The sequence below is a fragment of the Vulpes vulpes genome, chromosome 7, assembly GCF_048418805.1.
Source record: "Vulpes vulpes isolate BD-2025 chromosome 7, VulVul3, whole genome shotgun sequence".
Lineage (NCBI taxonomy): Eukaryota > Metazoa > Chordata > Mammalia > Carnivora > Canidae > Vulpes > Vulpes vulpes.
In genome coordinates, this window is record NC_132786.1 from 31,628,627 (window position 1) to 31,649,952 (window position 21,326).

Consider the following 21,326-nt stretch of genomic DNA (forward strand, 5'->3'; position numbering starts at 1 on the left):
GCAACTCTAATGGTTTAAAATCAGAACCCTGAAAATACTGTAGGCCAATGTTGTACACATTAAATACCTTATGATTTTGTCAATTATACCTCAATAAAGCCAAAAAAAGAAAAAAAAATCAGGCTAAGGAATCTCTCAATAATACCCTATACATGTAAAATATGCCCACATAACGTGCCAGTGATATTCTTTATATTCTTATATTCTACAGTAGTGTAATCTTTCCTAAGAAAATTCTTTTGTGGGCAGCCCTAGTGGCGCAGCAGTTTAGTGCCGCCTGCAGCCAGGGGTGTGATCCTGGAGACCCAGGATCGAGTCCCATGTCAGGCTCCCTGCATGGAGCCTGCTTATCCCTCAGCCTGTGTGTCTGCCTCTCTCTCTCTCTGAATAAATAAATAAATAAATCTTTAAAAAAAAAATCTTTTGTATAAGGTGAATGAAGTAAAAAATGGTGGCAGTGGATACAAGCTTCATAATTGTAAATGCAATGTAAAAATTACCAAAGGTTTTCCTAAATAGAATCCCTATGAAAAAGAAACCAATTAAGATCTCCTTAGTAATGCAATTAACCTTTAATCCCACATGAAAGAAAGGCTTAATTCGCTTTACCTTTGGATTGTGTAATATAATAATTTCTCTGTTGGGAGATTCCAGTTTCTTTTTCCACTCATCCAGAGTTACAGCAAGCATGTACGTTTCCTTAAAAGAAAACAAATTTCATTAGACTTCCCTAATAGCCCTCTATTAAAACTGAACTTTTTTTTTTATAAGAATACCGCTAGATAAACAATTTCATAAGAATATCAGACTCCTGTTTATCAAACTATTTGAAAGGTCTTTTAAAATTACAACAGATAATAGTATAGAACAAAAAAAATCACTCCTACTTTTATCAAGTAGACTAGATAAAATCATTGTTCACATTTTTATATACTTTCAGTAATATTAATGTCTACTCCAATTTAAAGAAAGAACATTTCAGACTGTTTTCAGAGCCAGAAAAAGAAAAGGCTTAAAAAGACCAATCTGGGCAGCCCCGATGCCTCAGCGGTTTAGTGCCACCTTTGGCCCAGCGTGTGATCCTGGAGACCTGGGATCCAGCCCCATGTTGGGGCTCTCTGCATTGAGCCTGCTTCTCCCTCTGTCTGTGTCTGTGTCTCTGCCTCTCTCTCTCTCTCTCTCTCTCTCTGTCATGAATAAATAAATAATCTTTTAAATAAATAAATAAACAGATCAATCCTGTGATCATAATTTAAATATTATTAACAATGATCACCACTAGAGAAAAAATTTTAACTTAAAGGCATAACAGTTTCCATGGTATTTTATTTTATTTTTAAATTTTACTTACTTGAGAGAGAAGGGAAAATGAGCATTGAGAGAGAGAGCACAAACAGAGGGAGGGGTACAGGGAGAAGTAGACTCCCCACTAAGCAAGGAGCCTAATGTGAGACTAGATCCAGGACCCCTGGGATCATGACCTGAGCTGAAGGCAGACACTTAACTGACTGAACCACCCAGGTACCCTCCACAGGATTTTAAAATCTGAAAATAAAACCACTTCATCTTGAAACTAAACTGAAAAAAAGAAATTCTATAGATATGATTCAGATAGAACCAAATTCTTTCTAGAAATTTCACAAAAATAAATCACAAGATTATTAAATTAAAAAAATGAAAATACATGAAAAGGGATCAAGGTGTACCTCTAATACTTGGCTGAAGCTCTCTGAGTAGGGAACATACTTATTATCTTTGTCTCCCTTGTAAAACCAGGTACATCGTCTCACTTCTGATGCTAGCTCATCCCAGTATACAGCATACCGCATCCTCTCCCCCAAATGCACATCATATCTGCCCCCATCAGTGGGGACAACTCTCCCATCACAATTTTTTCCTATCACAGATTGGAAAGGGGAAAAGAAGTACATTTATCAAAATAAATCTCCTAAAATACAATTCTGAGTATACTCTAAATAATGTTTATGAGACATAAGAATGAACATTTTCTTCTTGGCTAAACAAACAAAATAGAATTGATATTTTTTTCCACTACTTTACAAACCATCAAAACCATTCTTGGTTTTAATGATACATGAAAAAAAAATAATACACAAACAATATTTTGTTCTTTTTCTGAGAAGAGACAGTAGTGTCCCATTAAACAAACAAACAAGTATATAAGGCTTTTCTGAGTTTCTGCTTGAGGAGCCAAAGGTAAATTAACAACTGTGACCATCATGATGGTAAAATAGTTAATAGCATCATTCTTGTTTCATAAAAGAAGAAAAAACAAGTGATAAATGAAGAATTCATTCTTTGCAATGTGACATGCCCCCACTCTTTATAAACAAAAATGGAAACATATGCTGGAACATAAGACATTATTAGATAACTGTGAAGAAATTACAGTAAGTACTGTTTTCAAATACAAACCAGATTCTTAAATATTATAAACTGACTGGTTAGTAATGCAAAACTTCTACTTCTATATAAAAATACTATAGGAGAGAGAACTACAAAAATGCTATAGAGAAAACTAGAAAAAAAACTAATATTTTTAATGGCACTCAATATAGTAACTATCATATTAGACTGAAATAGTCTTTATTAAAGTAACTATCAATATAGTAACTATCATATTAGACTGAAATAGTCTTTATTAAAAGTCATCAATATAGTAACTATCATATTAGACTGAAATAGTCTTTATTAAAAGTCATCATTTTCATCCTACCAGAACCATATGCCTCTTCCAGCTGCTGTGAATCCTCGGAGTTGAAAGGAATCCATGTCTCTTTAGAATCTATTATTTTACAATAAAACCAATGAGGAGAAACTGGTTCATACAAACTGCCAGCATCCATGTCTAGTAGCTCAAAGGAACTACATGAGTTTGGTGACGGGGATGGATCTGACTGGGACAATTGTTCCTGCTGTGATTCCGCTGATGACATTTCGCTCTCTAAAAGACAAGATAAAAGAAACTATCATGGGGGGGGAAAAACTTTCCAGTGAAGTTGCTCTCTCATACACACACACACACACACACACACCTGGTCATTTTAAGGAGCCATTTCTGAAAGAAAGACTAATCTCAAGGGGGCCACACAACTGAATTTAGAAATAACCTATAAATTAAGAGCTGGATTTGAGGGGGAACTTTTAAAAAAATGCTTCTTATAGTCAAACCACCTTACACGGATTTCCCAACTCTCGGGAAACTGCATGGCTTTAGTCAGACAATAAATTATAAGACAAACCCAGAATCCCAAGAAACACATGGTCAAAAACTTGACTGCAACAAAGCGTCTCATCCCAAATCCAATCTATCACCAAAGGCAAAAAAATTTACTCCAACTGTCTTAATAACACCTATATTTTAGGCTCCAGGCCTCTATCGCTAAACACTTACATACTGGATTATTGGGATCTTACAATACTGAAAGTTAAACTCTTCACTTAAGAACCTGTCACCTTTGATTGATTCTTGAAGTGTACTCGGGCACGAATTCTGAGAACCTGAACCTGGTCGGAACCCCCGTCCGCAAGCGCGCACCCACTGCCACGGCGCCAGGCTCAGGTGAAAAGGAAAGAGTGACCTCAATAGCCTCTTTCCCTCAAAGACGACTCTGCCCTAGGTGGTCCCACCCCTTCACCACTCAGACCCCTCAGCTGGGACACTGCATACATCGAGGTGCGTCCCACCTGAGGGAAGTGAGCCGCCTGCTATCTCGGCACCGGGCGCAGAGGGATGGCAAACACCTGCCCTCCCCCGAGCGGACGCTCCCCAGGCTTCCGGCCACTGCATCTTTCTTCCCTAGCACCGATTTACCTCACAGCAACCCTGGCGTGCCCCTGCTCCCCACGACCCCGGGCCTCCTCCTGCAGCCCGGACCAGAGGTCGGAGACCTGCCTCCGCCCGCGTCCAGCCCTGCAGAAAGGAGCGGAGCGGATGGAAACACAGTAATCTCCCGGGGCCTCAGAGCGCAGGCGGCACACACGGAACCCTGGCCGCTCCCCCCGGATCGAGGTCACCCACCCCCGGGTCGGTCCTCCTGGCACCTCCCCTCTCGGCCTTGGGCATCCCGTCCTCCTCCGCCCCCGGCATCCCCAACCCGCAGCCCAGCCGGGCCTCCCTGGGCCCAGCCGCCCACCCTGGCCCGCCGCCGCTGGCTCACCTGACAGCCCCGCTGCCTTTCACACGCTCCTGCCCTCGCTGAGGGGAGCACGACATGTCCCCGCGGCAGCCTTTCCCGGGAGCCCAGGCGGGGCGGGGCGCAGCAGGGCGGAGCCTGCGGCCCCGCCAGGCTCGTGCCCAGCACTGGGCTCCACTGCGCTCCCAGCGGGCGAACAGAGGGCCGGGCGACCGAGAGCAGAGGCGGTGTGGCTAGGACCGCGGCGTGGAAGCGATGGGTGGGGCCCTCAGAGCGGCCCGAGACTGACAGGAAGTGTCGCGAGAGGTGGGAGGAATCGCGCGAGATGTGGCTCCTTCCTGCGGGCAGGGAAGCGAAGCGCCGGGCGTGTGGGCGGTGCGTGGGGCGTGCCCTTCGCTGGGAGTCCGCGCGCGGAAGCTCAGCGGGAGGTCAGGGGACTTGGAAAGGCGCGGGTGGGGGATGAGGTCTTCCAGGAGTAAGGGAGCGTTTTGAGTTGGACTGGAAGCAAGCTTCTTCGGGATCAGCCAGCCTCGCCTCCTCACTCGGCAGACTCGACGAGGAAAGAGGCGCGCCGAGCCCGGTACTACCCTGGCTGACCACGCTGAAGGGCCGGGAAAGATGACCGGGTCGCAGGTGCCGCGTCCCTGGGGAGCAGTAGGATGGTAGGGCGCTGGCAGAGGCTTCCCTTCCTGCATGTAGGGGAAAGTGGACACCCCTGGCGTTTGCAAAGAAAAAAGTTACCCCTGCGTCTTTCCCCCCTCCCGCTTCCATCTATTAGGATTTCAAGGCTGCCCAAAAAGATAAGTCTAAAAAATGTAGAGGTGAGCGTCACCGCATTTAAAAGCTGCACCAGAGGTTGGAAACGAGTTAATTTTGTCCAAACAAGATGACGTAATTGAGGTGAAAAGTTTAAATGAATTTCCCACAGTCATGAAGCTCATGGCCCTGCCCTGAGTATTTAGTTTTCTGGAAGAGCTCAGCTCCTTTGAGTATTCATTAAGATACTTGCCTATTTTCTAACTAGATTAAAGGGCAAGGGTTCAGAAAATGCCTTTCAGTTTTGTTACTGCTTCAGAAATCGAGGAAAAAGAATTTTGGGAACAGGTTCCCAAAACAGGTTCACAGCCACAAGTTTACTTTTAACACCTAGAAAGCTTCTGCTCTCCAGGGAGAGGATAAAGAATGCCAGAGCTGTCCCATTCTCTAGGACCTTGTCAGATGACTGGCTAATATCATAGACCCATAACAGGAGCCATCATTTATACTGAGCTCTTACTATGTTTCAGGTAGGGTTGCAAGCTTTCTACAAGTGTGACCCCATTTAGTCCTCGCCACAACTTGATGTAGTACAGACTCTAGTTATCCCTATTTACAGAGGTAAAATGGCCCAAAGTCTTAACTATCAGCAAGTGATGGAGCCAGAAAAATAGTGTCTCCAGAGCCTGCAGGTAAGGGACTTACCTAAAATCAGTTAAGTGACAAAACCAGACCTTGAATTTAGGTCCTCTGTCTCCAAATCTCTATATCCTCTATACCAGTTGTTCTCAATTTTTTGGTCTCAAGAACTCTTTACACTGTAATTATTGAGGACCCTAAAGAAGTATTGTTTATGTAGGTTATATCTATATTTACTAGAAATTAAAACAAATTTAAATATTTACTAATTCATTGAAAATAATACTAAAAACTCATTTCTTGTAAATAAAATTTTTCATGGAAAAATAACTATTTCCCAAAATGAAAAAAATCAGGGGAAAGAATGGCATTTTACATTTTTATAAATTTCTTTAATGTCTAGTTTAATAGGGGCAGCCCGGTAGCTCAGCGGTTTAGCGCTGCGTTCAGCCCAGGGCCTAATCCTGGAGACCCTGCCTCTCTCTCTGTCTGTCTGTCTCTCTCTGTTTCTCAAGGAAATAAAGAAAATCTTTTATTAAAAAAAAAATGTCTAGTTTAATAGAAAACTGTTGGATACCCCACTTTTTATAAAAAAAAAAAAAGAAAACTGTTGGATTCTCATATTTGCTTCTGCATTCAAACTGTTACTTAGTTTTGGTTGAAGTATATAAAGAAAACCCAGCTTCCCTCAACTATGTAGTTGGAGAAGGAAGAAGTATTTTAATAGCCTCTTCAGATAATTGTGACTATTTTTTTTTAAGATTTTATTTATTTATTCATGAGAGACAGAGAGAGAGAAACAGAGACACAGGCAGAGGGAGAAGCAGGCTCCATGCAAGGAGCCCGACATGGGACTCGATCCCAGGACTCCAAAATTACATCCTGGGCCAAAGGCAGGCGCTAAACCACTGAGCCCTCCAGGGATTTCCAATTGTGACTATTTTTAATACTACACTAAAATTCAACAAAAGGTGGCTTCTTAAAGGTTAGTTGCAATAGGGAATCTAAAAACCTATCAGTGAATATTTTGTACTTTGATACATTAAAATCCATCAGTCTATCTTGCACTTTGAATGGATCTTTTACCTTTACATGATTTATGACATCAAGCATTAGTGATTTGGAAAATATCAGCTCACTGTACTATTCGGTCTTCCAAATGTTAACACATTTCATTATACTATATATATATATATTTTTTTTTTTTAATTGTCACTGATCTCATTAGAAGAACCTTTAAGCTGTCAAGCTCTTAGCAAATAAAAGTTCTCTAAAGTCTGCTTTTTTCTTGAAAGGTCACATTTTATCACTGGTAACAAATACTGTCAGTTGTTTTCCTTGAATGACAAGCTCACTTTGTTTTCAAGAGAAGCTCTGTCAAATAGCTAAATCTGACTAGCCCTAGTTTCTCTGTTGTACTTTTAAATAAAAATGATGTTCCATGAAAAAAAAGTAGGCAGTTCAGTTAGCGATTCAAATAATCTATCAAGTGCTTTTTCCTCAACAGACCAGAGTGCGTGGGTATGCAGGACTGTTTTATGCATGCTATTTTGTCACATAGAATATGAAAAAGGCGTGAACATGAGGGTTAAGATTTAATAAAATAATTTTTACTTCAAGAACAGTATTCCTGTGAAGTGGGCACCATTTTTATTATGAATGCATGGCAGTGCATAATACAATGACTGACAATACAATTTATTTCCACTCCTTAATTCCTGCTAAAGCGCCAGTAGTTTCACCCACCATTGCTTTTGCATCAACAGTGCAAATGTCAAAAGCAGCAAAAAAAAGCAAATCATGTTGCAGTATTAATAGTTTTGATCTTGTGATCCAGCATGCGTGGACTACAGCAATTAAATGTGCCCACCTTGGCATGAAATACAAAAGTAACGAATAACAATACCTACCCTGAACGAGTTCACAGTCTTAAGACGCAAGCAGGTAAACAAATATATCTCGAGTGTCGTTACAGAGGCAGGAACCAAATACATTGATATTTACAAAAGGAGTTACCAAATGTCTAGGTATACCTCCAGAAATGGTCTTTTTGTAGGTCTTTGGTAGGATTCAGGAATCTGCATTTTAAACAAGCACTCCAGATGATTTAGAGGCAGATAGTATAGTACACTTTGAGATCACTGCCTTAAGCAGTATAAATTTTAGGTTCCCAAGAAGGCTCAGTAAGTAGGTAGGTTCAGAAAAAGAGAATATTTATGGTATATCACTCAAAACCCACTTAATTTCACTAGCTGTTGTTTGCAGTTGTATGTATGAGAAAAAACTTAAAAGGCAAAATCTGACACAAGCTCTACATCTTTCCTTTGAATTCTCTAGTGCAGGAGGCAGCAAACTTTTTGCTGTAAAGGGCCAGATAAATATCTCAGGCTCTGTGGGACATAAGGTTTCTGTCACAACTAATTAGGTCTCCTGTTGTAACACAAAAGCAGCTAGAGACAATAGGTAAACAGATGAGTGTGGCTCTGTCCCAACAAAACTTGTTTACAAAAGCAGGCGGTGGGTTACATTTGGTCTCTGGTGCTAGGCAGTTGCTGACTCCATGCTCTAATACAAAAGGTAATGCTAATTGCCAGTAAGTTGCCTAAAGAGCAAAAGCAGGAGTTTAAGGGTCATGAGACAACTAGATTTCATATCCAAAGCTGGAAAAATTGTTAGGCATCGATTCTGAATTCCCATTTCTTTCCAAAATAAACCGTATTTCAGTATTCACAATGTACTTGTTGAATGCCTATGAAGGCATTTGGTATGAAGATACATGGTTTTTGGAGGCAGGAGTCCTCAATCCCTGGTAGACAGCTAGGTACCCCAAATTGAGAACACTCCACAGTTGTCTTGGATGCTCTTACTATAAAATAATAAGAACAGGGCTTCAGGCTGTGAGGGTGATTCTCAAACTTGAATGAATGGAAGAATATGCTAAGTAGATTCTTTAAAATGTAGATTTTTAAATCCAACACCCAGAGATTCTGATTAACTAGAAGAGTTTCATCAGGGGCCTGTGGGTGGCTCAGTCGGTTTTAAGTGTCTGTCTGTCTGCCTGCCTGCCACTTAAGTCATGATCATGGGTTCCTGGGATTGGGCTCCCTGCTTAGTGGAGAGTCTGCTTCTCCTTCTCATTACTCCCTGTGCTCACTTGTTCACTCTCAAATAAATAAAAATCTTAATTTTTTTTTAAAGTTTAATCAGAGAGGTCATGAATCTACATTTTAATCAAGAACATACCGGCTGCTGCTATGAGGCAAGGTACTTAAGAAAGAGAAGACCTGAGTTACAATTTTGGCTGTACCACTTTGTTTATAAAACAAGAATGTTAGAACTAGAAGAAACCTTAATGATCCCCAGTGTGATGTTCTCTCCAACCCAAAGTTGGTGATTTTTGTTAAGTCCAAAAATCATTGATGAAAATCCATTGTATTACTTTGTAGCCACAACTGAATAGTTCCTCTCCTCAGTTTTAATAATCGTACAATGTTTTTACTTTGAAGAAAATGATTTTTACTTCCCTTAGGATATATCTGTCTTCCTGCAGTGAGGGCTGTTCTGGAGGCTGATAACCTGAGAACTTCAGTTTAAGCTGTGGGGCAAGCTGTCTCTCCTTTAGCTCTGGGAGGTTTCCATCAAGCCAAGACTTCCTGTTGGCTAGGATTGTCAGACTGAGCTGTAGGGGCCAAAGGCAGGCGGCCCTATGATAGGCCACATTGGCATATTGAATATTTAAAATAAAAGTTACTTAATGAGGTGGCTCGGTTGAGCATCTGCCTTTGGTTCAGGTCATGATCCCAGAGTCCTGGGATGGAGCCCCACATCCAGCTCCCTGCTAAGGGGATCCTTCTCCCTCTCTCCTGGCTCGTGTTCTCTCTGGCTAGGTCTCTGTCTCAAATAAATAGAATATTTTTTAAAAAATTAATGAGCGCCTGGGTGGCTCAGTTGGTTAAGCATCTGCCTTTGGCTCAGTAATGATCCCAGAGTCCTGGGACTGAGCCCCAATTCAGGCTCCTGCTCAGCAGTGAATCTGTTTCTCCCTCTCCCTCACCCCCTCTGCCTGCTTCTACCCACTCTCTCTCTCAAATAAATAAAATCTTTAAAATAAAAATTACTTAAGAGACAGGCTATGCAAGGAGACTTAGACCCTCCTCTGTCCCCTGAAAGCAGGAAATAAGACTCCCATGTGAAAGGTAGCCTCCCTGTACCAGGGGGTAAAAGAGACATTCTTATCATCTGAAGATGGGAAATTTACAGCCAAGAAGGCTGTGTAAAAAACCCTTGTTACTCTTTACTAATTGACTACCACAGCCCAAATTCTGCTTAGAATTCCTCACTAATTGAACCTCCCAAAGTTGTTTTCTTTCTCCTGTCAATTCTTCACAAAATTGTCTGTCTAAAAAGTATAAATACTGCCTGCCTTGGTCACTTCTTGAGGTCTCTATTTCATTATTGGGCCTCCATGTGCACATAATAAAACATGTTTTTTTCTCTCATATTAATCTGTCCCATGTAAATATAATTCTGAGTTCAGCTGGAAGACCTTGAGAGTAGAGGAAGAATTTTTTCCTGCCCTTCAGAGCCAATATAAATGTAGCAAACCACAAATGTTAAATATAACACTTTAGAAAATAGGAGAAATTCTTCAGGAATTGGGGTTAAAGCAGAAGTTCTTAGAGACTTGACACCAAAAGTCCAATCCTTAAAAGGAAAAAAATGATAAATAGGATTTCTTCAAAATTAAAAACTTGCTCTGGGAAGACGCTTTTAAAAGGATGAAGAGACAACCTGCAGACTGGGATAAAATAAATGTAAACCACACATCTGACAAGGGACTTGTATCTAGAAAAAGAACTCTCAAAATTCAGCAGTGAAGACAGTGGAGCCCAAGTTTGGTTTCAAATACCATTTTTCAGTAGCAGGAATCAGGGCTTCTTGGAGAAGTAACTGATTCTAAAACTAGAACAGGAAATATCCAAGATAAGCCTGGAGATTCTTCTAATGCCAGAAAGTAAAGGGAAGGGGGTTAAAAAAAGCCACACACAATGATGCGGGTAAGCTTAAAGGACACAACTTAGAGAGCTCCCAAATGGCCAAAGCAGAAAATCTGAGTAACAAAATAAGGTAATCTTAGATCATAACCCAAAGTATAAAATAAATATCTATGAACCCATACTGATATAAATTGATTAAACAAATAAATGGGAGAACAAACAAATATTCCTTACAGAAATTCCAAGGAATTTATATAGACAAACACCTTCAAGGAGGTGGAGGAAAACTCCCTATTCCTAAGCGTGACACTGCATATAATGACTTCCACAGAGTACAGTCTGGAAAAGGGGGGAAAAAGTAATCTTATGGTAGGGAAACCTGACAAACTCTGCCTTAGCCAGGTGATTAAAGTTAACATCAATAGTATAAGTTATTTGATATATGATGAGAAAGACACCTCTGGAAAAACATCAGACAAATCCCAGGCAGACTACAAAATATCTGGCCAGTACTCCTCAAGAAGGTCATGGTCATCGGAAACAAGGGAAGTCTGAGAAACTGTCACAGCCAGGAGGCTCCTAAGAAGATATGATGGCTGAATGTGATGTGGTATTCTGAATGGGATCCTGGAAGAGGAAAAGGATGTTAGGTAAAAACTAAGGAAATCTGAAGAAAGTATTCATTTTAATGAGAATCAATCATTATTGGTCCATTAATTGTGTCAAATGTACAATAGTAATTTAAAGTGTTAATAGAGGGATCCCTAGGTGGCGCAGCGGTTTAGCACCTGCCTTTGGCCCAGGGCGCGATCCTGGAGGAGACCCGGGATCGAATCCCACGTGGGGCTCCCGGTGCATGGAGCCTGCTTCTCCCTCTGCCTGTGTCTCTGTCTCTCTCTCTCTGTGTGACTGTCATAAATAAATAAAAATTTAAAGGGCCAGGGAACCTTTAAAAAAAATAAAAAATAAAGTGTTACTAGAGTGTGGAGTATAAAGGAACTCTGTAGCATTGTAAGTTTTCTATAAATCTAAACTATTCTAAAATAAGCTTATTAAAATAAGTCCCCCTAAAATGAGCAAAAAACACACACAGACATTTGACGGGAGGATATACAGGTGGCAAATAAGCACATGCAGAGATGTTCAACATCATTAACTACTAAGGAAATGCAAATTATGCATTTGCATAATATTATGCATATATTTATTACGCATAAAATTATGCATGTGCATAAAAAATGCACAATGAGGTATCGATACATATCTATCAGAACACTTAAAATAAAAAATAGTGACATCATCAAATACTGGCAAGGATGTGAAGAAAATCATCCATGCTGGAAGGAATGTAAAATGGTGCAACCACTCTAGAAAAGTTTGGTAATTTCCTACAAAATTAAGCATGCAACTACACTATGACCCAGAGCTGCATTCCTGGGCATTTTTCCAAAGAAATTAAAACCACGTCCACACAAAAACCTGTACATGAATCTACATAACAGCTTTATTCATAATAGCCCCAAATTGGAAACTTGAATGTCTTCGATAGGTAAGTGGTTGAACTGTGGTATCCACATCATAGACTTAGCAATAAAAAAGAACTACTGATACAGGAAACAATTCACATGAATCTCAAAGGAATTACACCGAGTGAAAGAAAGCCAATCTCTAATGGTTACAAAACTGTATAATTCTACTTATATAACATTCTTGAAACGGGAAACGATTGCCATGGGTTTAGTATGGTGGGAAAGGATAAGTAGGTGTCAATAGAAAGAATAAATGTGGTGGTGGAATCGTTCCGTATATTGACTGTATCAGTGTCAAAATGCTAGTTGTGACACTGCAGTAAGTTTTGCAAAACATTACCTTTGCAGGAAACTGGGTAAAAGGTACATGAAAGCTGTGCATTATTTAAAACAGCATTTGAGGGAATCCCTGGGTAGCTCAGCGGTTTAGCGCCTGCCTTTGGCCCAGGGCGTGATCCTGGAGTCCCGGGATGGAGTTCCACATCAGGCTCCCTGCATGGAGCCTGCTTCTCCCTCTGCCTGTGTCTCTGCCTCTCTCTCTCTCTCTCATGAATAAATAAAATCTTAAAAAAAAAAATTAAACAGCAGGTGAATCTACAAGTATCCCAAAATAAGAACTTTAAAAAATACAGTACCCCCAGTAAATCTAAATTTCAGGAAAACAGGCATTTTTAGTTATTAGATGTCCCATATACTATTTGGAATGTATTTGTTTTTAAAAGTGATTGTTATTTATCTGAAATCCAAATGTAACTAGGAGTCCTATAATTTATTAGACAATACTATTCTTAACATTAGCCTATGAAGACAAAGTATATATCACAAAATATAAAGACATTTAAGAGTTGGCTGGCAGAAAATTGTGCTGATCTCAGAAACCCCTAAATCCTCACTCTCTGAGCTGGTACCTCCTCTCCCTCACATTTAATTACAACAAATGTGCCCACTACTCCTGATGAGAAAGCCACATTGAATATCAAATCTCCCATTTACACACAGCAATGTAAATTATTCAGACAGAGATGCCTGAGTGGCTCAGCGGGTCGAGTGTCTGTCTTTGCTCAGGTCGTGATCCCAGGGTCCTGGGATCAAGTCCTGCATCAGGCTCCCAGTAGGGAGCCTGCTTCGCCCTCTGTCTCTGTCTCTGCCTCTCTGTGTGTCTCTCATGAATAAATAATCTTAAGAAAAAAAAATTATTCAGACAATCCTCCCTTCCTAATTTCAGATGTAAAAGAGCTATTCCCAACAGAGATTTTGAAAAAAATAAAAGCAAAATAGGAAGCATTTTCTAGAAATAATTTTAGGTCTCCAGTATAACACAGTCAAGAACTAACAGACATCTGAGAAAATATCTCTAACATGATTAAGATAGGGATCAAAAAAGAAAGGAAAAAGCAATTTTGGAGGAAATCCATTATTTAGTAAAAAGGAAATCTTGAGAAATTATCACTGATCATTCTCAGAACATACTACAACTGCAAACAAAACCAGAATTCCATAAAGGAATATAGAGAACAAAAAAATTCTTAAAATTTAAAAATATACAGAAATGTAAAAATTCAGTGATTTAGAAGATAAAGGCAAGTAAAGCTCCCACAAAGTACAGGAGAAAGGCAAAAAGTAAAAAAAAAAGTGAATCAAAGAACCAGTCTAAGGGTGCCTGGGTGGCTCATTGGGTAAGCATCTAACTCTTGATTTTCGCTCAGGTCATGATCTCAGGATTGAGATCAAGGCCCGCATCAGGTTCTGTGTTGGACATAGAGTCTGCTTAAGATTCTCCTGTCCCCCACTCCCCGACTCTGTCCCTCTCTTAAAAAAAAACCAAACCAGTCTAAGAGGTCTATAACAGAAATTCTAGAAAGAGTTAACAGAGATGAGGGTGATGGAGGGGGAAAATAAACACACAAAATCAAGACAATGTCTTAGGACTTAGGGTATGAGTTTCCAGAATAAAATGTGCCCAGTAAAATGCACAAAACCCACACCAAAGCTGTACTGTTAGAAAATTTCAGAACACGAGACAAAAATATCATACAAGCTTCCAGAGAGAAGGGTTTTATACAAAGGATCATAAAAATACATTTTCAAATATGCAAGATGTAAAAAAACTATTTCTCAGGCACCCTTTTGCAGGAAGATACCAGAGAATATGCTCTACCTAACTGACAGAATAAATTAAGAAAAAGACAAACTACAGAAAACAGAAAACCAGCAGGAGAAGCAAAGAGAATCCCCAAGGTAAGTAGAAGATCCCAGAATGATAATATGCACTCAGAACCTACCAGTTCTCTAGTCAGAAGGCTCCAGGGTAGACTACTTCAGGAGTTTGAAATTGATAAAATACATATCTGAACATATTTTTTTTTAAGATTTTATTTATTTACTCATGAAAGACCCAGAGAGAGAGAGAGGCAGAGACACAGGCAGAGGTAGAAGCAGGCTCCATGCAGGGAGCCCGACATGGGACTCGATCCTGGGTCTCCAGGATTGCACCCCGGGCTGCAGGCAGTGCTAAACCACTGGGCCACCAGGGCTGCCCAATCTGAACATCTTAAAAGAAGATTTACACAAATGATGGAGGGTTTGACATCAAAATTAGCTATAAGTATGTGGGCAAATGATTAACTGCAGGGAAAAAAAAGGAGTTGTACAGGAAAGGTAGAGTAATCACATGACAGCTCTGGTTAGCATTTACATGGTCATAATGTACAACAAAATCATCATATAACTAGATGGGGGGAGTAGCTTTTGAGTTTCGGAGGATGAGGACTGAGATGTGTGTATGGTAAGAGCAGAGAGATAAACCTAAACCTTCAGCCTCTATAGCGTAGAGGCTTCTGGTAAATCAAAAGAAGCACAATTATGTTCACTAAAAAATATGGAGAGGTGCCTGGCTAGCTTAGTCCGTGGACTGTGCAACTCTTGATCTTAGGTTATTATAAATTCAAGCCCCACGCTGGGTGTAGAGATTACTTAAAAAAATAAAACCTTTAAAAAAATAAATTAATTAAAATATGGAGATAACACCCAAAGAAGCCAGAAAAACAATAACAAAACTCAAAAGTAGCAGAAGGAAGGAAATAATAAAGATTAGAAGTAAAAGATAATAGTAACTAAAAAAACAATAGAACAACAAAAATATGGAGATAATTTGTTAAAGACTCAGTTGAAAGTACTTGCTTTTGTTTTTTTTTTTTTTTTTTTTTTAAAGATTTTATTTATTCATTCATGAGAGACACACAGAGAGGCAGAGACACAGGCAGAGGGAGAAGCAGGCCCCATGCAGGGAGCCTGACGTGGGAATCGATCCCAGGACTCCAGGATCACGCCCTGGGCCAAAGGCAGGCACCAAACTGCTGAGCCAGGGATCCCCAAGTACTTGCTTTTGTAGAAGAGAACAAGGGACTGGGAGCAGGAGCAGGGTCCTTGTCACAGAACTGACTCTTTATAACTTACATAGAATTGTAATTCCAGTCATCAATTATCCATTTCCCAAAAATCTTTTTTGTAAATGCCAATGTAATCTATAGTCTTCAACTTTATTTTAAATCTGCCTACCTTTAATAATATTACATTAACCAGTAAAGAACTGGGGCACCTGGGTGGCTCAGTCAGTTAAGTACCTGCCTTCAGCTCAGGTCATGACCCCAGAGTCCTGGGATGGAGCCCTGAGTCAGGTTTCCTGCTCAACAGAGAGTCCGATTCTCCTTCTCCCTCTGTTCCTCCCCATGCTTGTGTTCTCTCTCTCTCCCTAACAAATAGGTAAAATCTTAAAAAACAAAACACTAAAGAACTGTTTTCAAAATCCTATTTTGAATGCATTTAGGGACACCTGGGTGGCTCAGCAGTTGAGCATCTGCCTTTGGCTCAGGGCGTGATCCCAAGGTGTGTGTGTGTGTCTCTCTCATGAATAGAGAAATAAATCTTAAAAAAAAAAAAAAAAAAAAGGCAGGCATTTAGAAGATCTCCAACAATGCAGACACTAGCATAACCCATCATCCAGAAACTTCATTAGGGCATATTTGTCTAAATACTAAATATATATGGCATTTATATATGAAACAATAGTGGCATATTATAAAGAAGACATAGCTGTGTTTAACATGCCAGGTCTGGGTAACTTTATTCAAGATTTTGACAAAAACTATCCCCAAAGTAATATAAATTAAGATACTTTTAGAAAGTCCATATGTGAAACTCTGAGAATATTTTAAATTCACAAAATTTTTTTTTTAATTTTTTATTTATTATTTATGATAGTCACAGAGAGAGAGAGAGAGAGACGGAAGTGACACAGGCAGAGGGAGAAGCAGGCTCCATGCACCGGCAGCCCGACGTGGGATTCGATCCTGGGTCTCCAGGATCGCGCCCTGGGCCAAAGGCAGGCGCCAAACCGCTGCGCCACCCAGGGATCCCTAAATTCAGTCTGAAGTCAATACTAGGTCAAATATTGAACCAAACCCACAGATCATAAATACCATTTTCCTTCTTAAGTTCATTATATTTTCTGAAACAGATTACCAATTTAGCTTTCCTTTCTTTGATATTGGTTTTTGTTATCATTTTAAATGGTTTACATCTTTAAATTCTAAGTTTGTACTTAATCCTGACTTATCCAAATGTGATAACCTTTCCTTACAGAAGAATTCCAATTAATAAATGTAGAAGATTGAGAAAAACAGAGAATCACCATTAGAACACCACAGTAATAGTAACTGACACAAGCAAGATCTGGCAATGGATGTGAAAATGAGTGGGCAATAGTTTAAGCAGAAACAGGATATTTGCATAATCTCAAAGTATCTCCAGCAAATATTTAGTCATTACAAAGAAAAATGTAATTTTACAGTAGAGAATCCTAGCAAATGCCACCTTAGAGATTAAGGTTAACAACACCAGAAACACATTGTGACATCAGGTGTTATCATACACTGTCACAGATTGGGAGGACACTACAGAGACATGACAACTAAATGCAAGGTAGGATTCTGCATGGGATCTTGAACAACAGAAGGACATCAGTGAAAAAAACAAGAAAATCTCTACTTTTTTAAATCTCTAGTTAACAGTATTGTATCAAGACTAATTTCTTAATTTGACAATTGTTCTATGGTTATGTAAGATATTATTTAACATAAGGAGAAGTTCAGTGAAGAGTATACAGAAACTACTAATTTTACAACTCCTTAGGTTTAAAATTATCTCAAAATTAAAAAAAAAACTGCTAAAAAACATACACACATATATATGTGCATAATGTGTGTGTGTGTGTGTGTGTGTGTATAAACATCGAGACTTTGTGGAAATTGGTATCTTGGGTCTTCAGTTAAATAACAGTGTTCTCTCCTGAATTAGTCACTGTCTCACTAAGTCAGCTTTAAGGTTCTCCCCTTTCTAAATTTTTATTTTTATTTTATTTTATTTTTTTTCCCCTTTCTAAATTTTTAGTTTCAAGTACAATTTTCTAATTTTCATAGGAAGCCTTTTTTTTTTTTTTTTAACATTTCTGTATTAGGCCAAAAAAGAAAATCCTAGAATAAAATTGTCACCATATTATCTTATAAAATCACTCATCCCATCCATAAGATCCAGCCAGTATTTTTACTCCATTTCTTCTCATCATGTGTTTGGTTTTGTTTAAAAGGAGAGGAGATGGAGGTGCCTGGCTCAGTCAGTTGGATGGCCAACTCCTGATCTCAGGGTTGCGAGTTAAAGCCCCACACAGGGCTTCCACATTGGGCATGGAGCCCACTTTAAAAAAAAAAAAAAAAAAAAAGGAGAGGAGATGGCTGACAGCCTCATAGTCCAGAAAAAAGTTATCATTTAGATATCTTATTAAGAAACAGCTGTTTTTCCAATAACAGATACTGTATACCAGAACTCACTTCCAGTAGAAAAAGTAAGTAATTTACCATTTACCTAAGTCTCTTCTACACCATACCATAGACCTACCCAAGCAAGCCCAACTAAGACCATTTCAATATCCCTTTCTTAAATCTGGCTCTGAAATGACCATTATTAATGGTAACCAACATTTTTTTTAATAAAACAATTTGTCATAGGGAAATAAAGGTAAATATCAAATCTACCTTTAAAAGAAGAAAACTGTCCACTCTTACTATGGCTGATTCATTCCCTGAGCATGAATTCTGTTTACCCTCGTTTTTTATTATAAACTGAGCTGAAATCTGCTCATAGGGATCCCCATGATGAAACTAATTATTTTAGATAGAGAAGTACATTTCCAAGTGGTCACATGTATTACTTTTGCAGTTATTTCTACTAACTGTGGCATTTAATTTTTTTATCTGTATCTATCATAATGCTCTACATGGAAGCAACAGTAGTGAAAAGATAATTAAGGGGTAGGGAAGGGCAATTTTAAGGTGGATCTTTATCCAAATACAATAAAAAAGCAAAAAAGAAAATGGCCACAAACATTTATTCCTGTGCCTTTGCCATCTCCCAATTCGCCTTCCAGTATTAACATGAAAACTAGAAGTGGTAAAACTCTACCCTAATGATCTATACAAAAAAGGGGCCAATCTACCTCAAGAACTCAGTACACATTGCAATATGTTCAAGTGGTGAAAAGATATAAATTCATTCAGAACTGCCATACTATCTGGCTGTCAATATAGTCTCATGAATAATTATATTAAACATATTACTACAAAACGTACCAAGAAGTAGAGAATAATACTATATTTATGAACTGCAAATAACAAAACAAAACAGAGGTCCAAGAGGGCTAAAGTCCAAGCTATAATTTACACATGAAGTGTATGTTGAAAGCAGTCACAATGTACAAAAATGTGACAATCCAGATGGTTAAAAAAACAGAGCCTGTTTGCCTCAGATTATATCCAGTCTCATCTGGTCGATTTTTGATAAGCCTGTTACATAAAGCGTGTTTCCCTCCTGCTGATAAGAAGCAGCTTGTAGATATCCACAAATTTCTTAAGGAGTGAGTTTACTTGGCAATAACGGTAACTCCACAGTTTCCTATTACATTCATTGGTCTGAAAACTGAAAACAACTCATAACTAAAATGTTCTTTCAAGTCCTTTACCAGTTTTTCAAGTTTTAATCAAAGGAAAGTTGGAATGTATTGCTTCTCGTCACCAACAAGCATTTCAAAAAGAGGGCTAATTAACCAAAATCAAGAGTTCTTTGGTCAAGTTAGTAACAGGCTTCCCCTTTGTTCTAAATCCTTCATAATCCTTTTTTTTCCAACTTTTCCAGTATGGCCTGGATTTTACAAACAGCCTCTTTCCTGGCCTGCCGGACAGAGTCCTGGCCTCCAGTTTCAACTGAATCCAGTTCCAAAAGCTCCTTGGTTAGCATTTCTTCCAGAAGCCAGTACGCTTTGTCTGTCTTTTTCCCTACGAACTCTTCTACTTCTTGCTCGAGATACTGGACCTTCTCCAGCACATGTATGATTTTTTTAATACTTGGGGGAGTACCTTCATCTGAAGATAAACATTCTTCAGGAAGATTATCATTCTGATCTTGACTGCTGGGGTGTTCGTTGGTAGCATTACCATACAGCTGAGGCTCTGCACTATATTGGACTTGGGAATCCAAAAGATCTGAATGATCACTGTTCACTGTTCCCGAGGACTCGTACTGATGGACACTGCAAGGGAAGTTGTGCCGGTTCATTCCTTGGTCGGACTGGCTATAGGGGTATGAGGAGTCCTGGGGGTGGGAGAGCAAATAGAGGAAAAGAGCTGTTTTAATGGGAATCCATCAATACCAGAATTGTTAGCCTACATCTTTCACCTGACCACGAACGTACATGAAAAGTTCCCCACTAACAAAACTGGACTTCCGTCCTTAATCATTTGAGAAAAACACAGCCCTAAAAAAGATAAAAGAAGTGGTCTGTCAAGTAAAAGGCAGAGAATGCCTGAGTATAATGGTTGGAATCTACCCTGACGTGCTCATCATCATGAACACCTCATAATCTATCTTTCCCACCTCACATTCCACAGTGACTTAATAAATAAACAGGAATTAGTTTTTCCCCTAAAGAGTTAAAACCTTTTTAAGATGAAAAAGGAACCCACTCACAGGCAAATGATGTTCAAATCTAGGGTTTAGGGCAGCCCTGGTGGCTCAGCAGTTTAGTGCTGCCTTCAGCTCAGGGCGTGATCCTGGAGACCCGGGGTCAAGTCCCATGTCAGGCTTCCTGTGTGGAGCCTGCTTCTCCCTCTGCCTGTGTTCTGCCTCTCTCTGTCTCTGTGTCTCTCATGAATAAATAAATAAAATTAAAAAAAAATCTAGGGTTTATACAATTTCACACTGGTATCATCTTTGGTCTACAGATGGAGGTAATAAAATATAATCTTTGATTTTGTTTAACATTCAGATAGTAGTACAACAAACAGTAAATGAACATTTCTCTGTCTTTTCCAAAAAAGATGTGAATCTAAAACTGCTCTAAAAAATAAAGTTTATTCAAAGAAAAAAGAAACCTGGTTAGGTAAAGCTATAGGCAGTAATCACCAACTTTTTGCAATTAGTCCCCATTTAACACACACTAATGCAGAAAATTTCCATGTTGTGCTCTCTCAATTACCCAAACATCATAAGAAGAATGTTTAGAAGGCATCCTACCTTGGGCTGCTGGGGTGCTGGTGAAGGAGGTGACTGAGAGGAGCTGCTGCTGGCCCATGATGAAGCACTGTCATTCATGTAGAGATTCCCAGGTGGTGCTGAGGGTGCAGCTGAAGGCCAGGGGTAACGGGTTCCCATTCCATAAGCACCAGGAGAAGCCCATGAGTCCTCTTGTGGTCGTACAGTTGGTCCTGGTTGTGGAACACTACGATTACCATCCCCATAAGGATAATGGGGCAGGGCCATTCCAGGGTTCTAGATTGAGAGGAAGGAAATATGCTAGTCACTGCTAAAAAAAAAAAAAACCCCTAAAGTAACAAAAATACTCTAATATAAACAGACTGAGATGCTTCCTTTCTGCTTAACAGAGTATACATTAGGGGCTACTGGGCTAAGCCATAGCATCTCTAATTAGCCATAGTTATTTCTCCAAGCCTTATAAAAAGCTTGGTTCCAAAGATATGAGGGGCAGATTCAGTGACAAACTCAGAGGGAAAAAGCTTAAAATTCAATGGCAAAAGCATAGCATGTCTGTCCCATGATATTATAAATGAGTGGATCCATATGCTATAAGGAAACACAAATATAGATGATCAGAACTCCCTTTGAAGTGGACAGAAAAATAA

General features: G+C 39.5%; 2 protein-coding genes across 9 annotated transcripts in view; both read right to left on the minus strand.

Moving 5' to 3' along the window:
• Positions 1–4,527, minus strand: part of DDHD2 (DDHD domain containing 2) — a 26,034-nt gene extending 21,507 nt beyond the window's left edge. For 2 of the 7 annotated variants that reach the window (XM_072763515.1, XM_072763517.1), the window contains exons 1-4: positions 4,182–4,456; positions 2,738–2,965; positions 1,707–1,897; positions 610–699 (exon numbers count right to left, since the gene is read on the minus strand). In XM_072763515.1, the coding sequence (XP_072619616.1) occupies positions 610–699; positions 1,707–1,897; positions 2,738–2,957 (501 nt within the window). In that variant the 5' untranslated portion in view covers positions 2,958–2,965; positions 4,182–4,456. Of the gene's footprint in view, positions 1–609; positions 700–1,706; positions 1,898–2,737; positions 2,966–3,835; positions 4,072–4,181 lie in introns of those variants that run through there. The other 5 variants (XM_025993606.2, XM_025993609.2, XM_025993608.2 and 2 more) reach the window with 5 other exon arrangements.
• A 2,652-nt stretch (positions 4,528–7,179) lies between these two features.
• The window catches only part of BAG4 (BAG cochaperone 4), a 42,821-nt gene continuing 28,674 nt past the window's right edge, over positions 7,180–21,326 (minus strand). For both annotated transcript variants that reach the window (XM_025993603.2, XM_025993604.2), the window contains 2 exons: positions 20,701–20,955; positions 7,180–19,779 (listed from right to left, as the gene is read on the minus strand). In XM_025993603.2, coding sequence (XP_025849388.2) covers positions 19,294–19,779; positions 20,701–20,955 — 741 coding nt within the window. In that variant the 3' untranslated portion in view covers positions 7,180–19,293. The remainder of the gene's footprint in view (positions 19,780–20,700; positions 20,956–21,326) is intronic.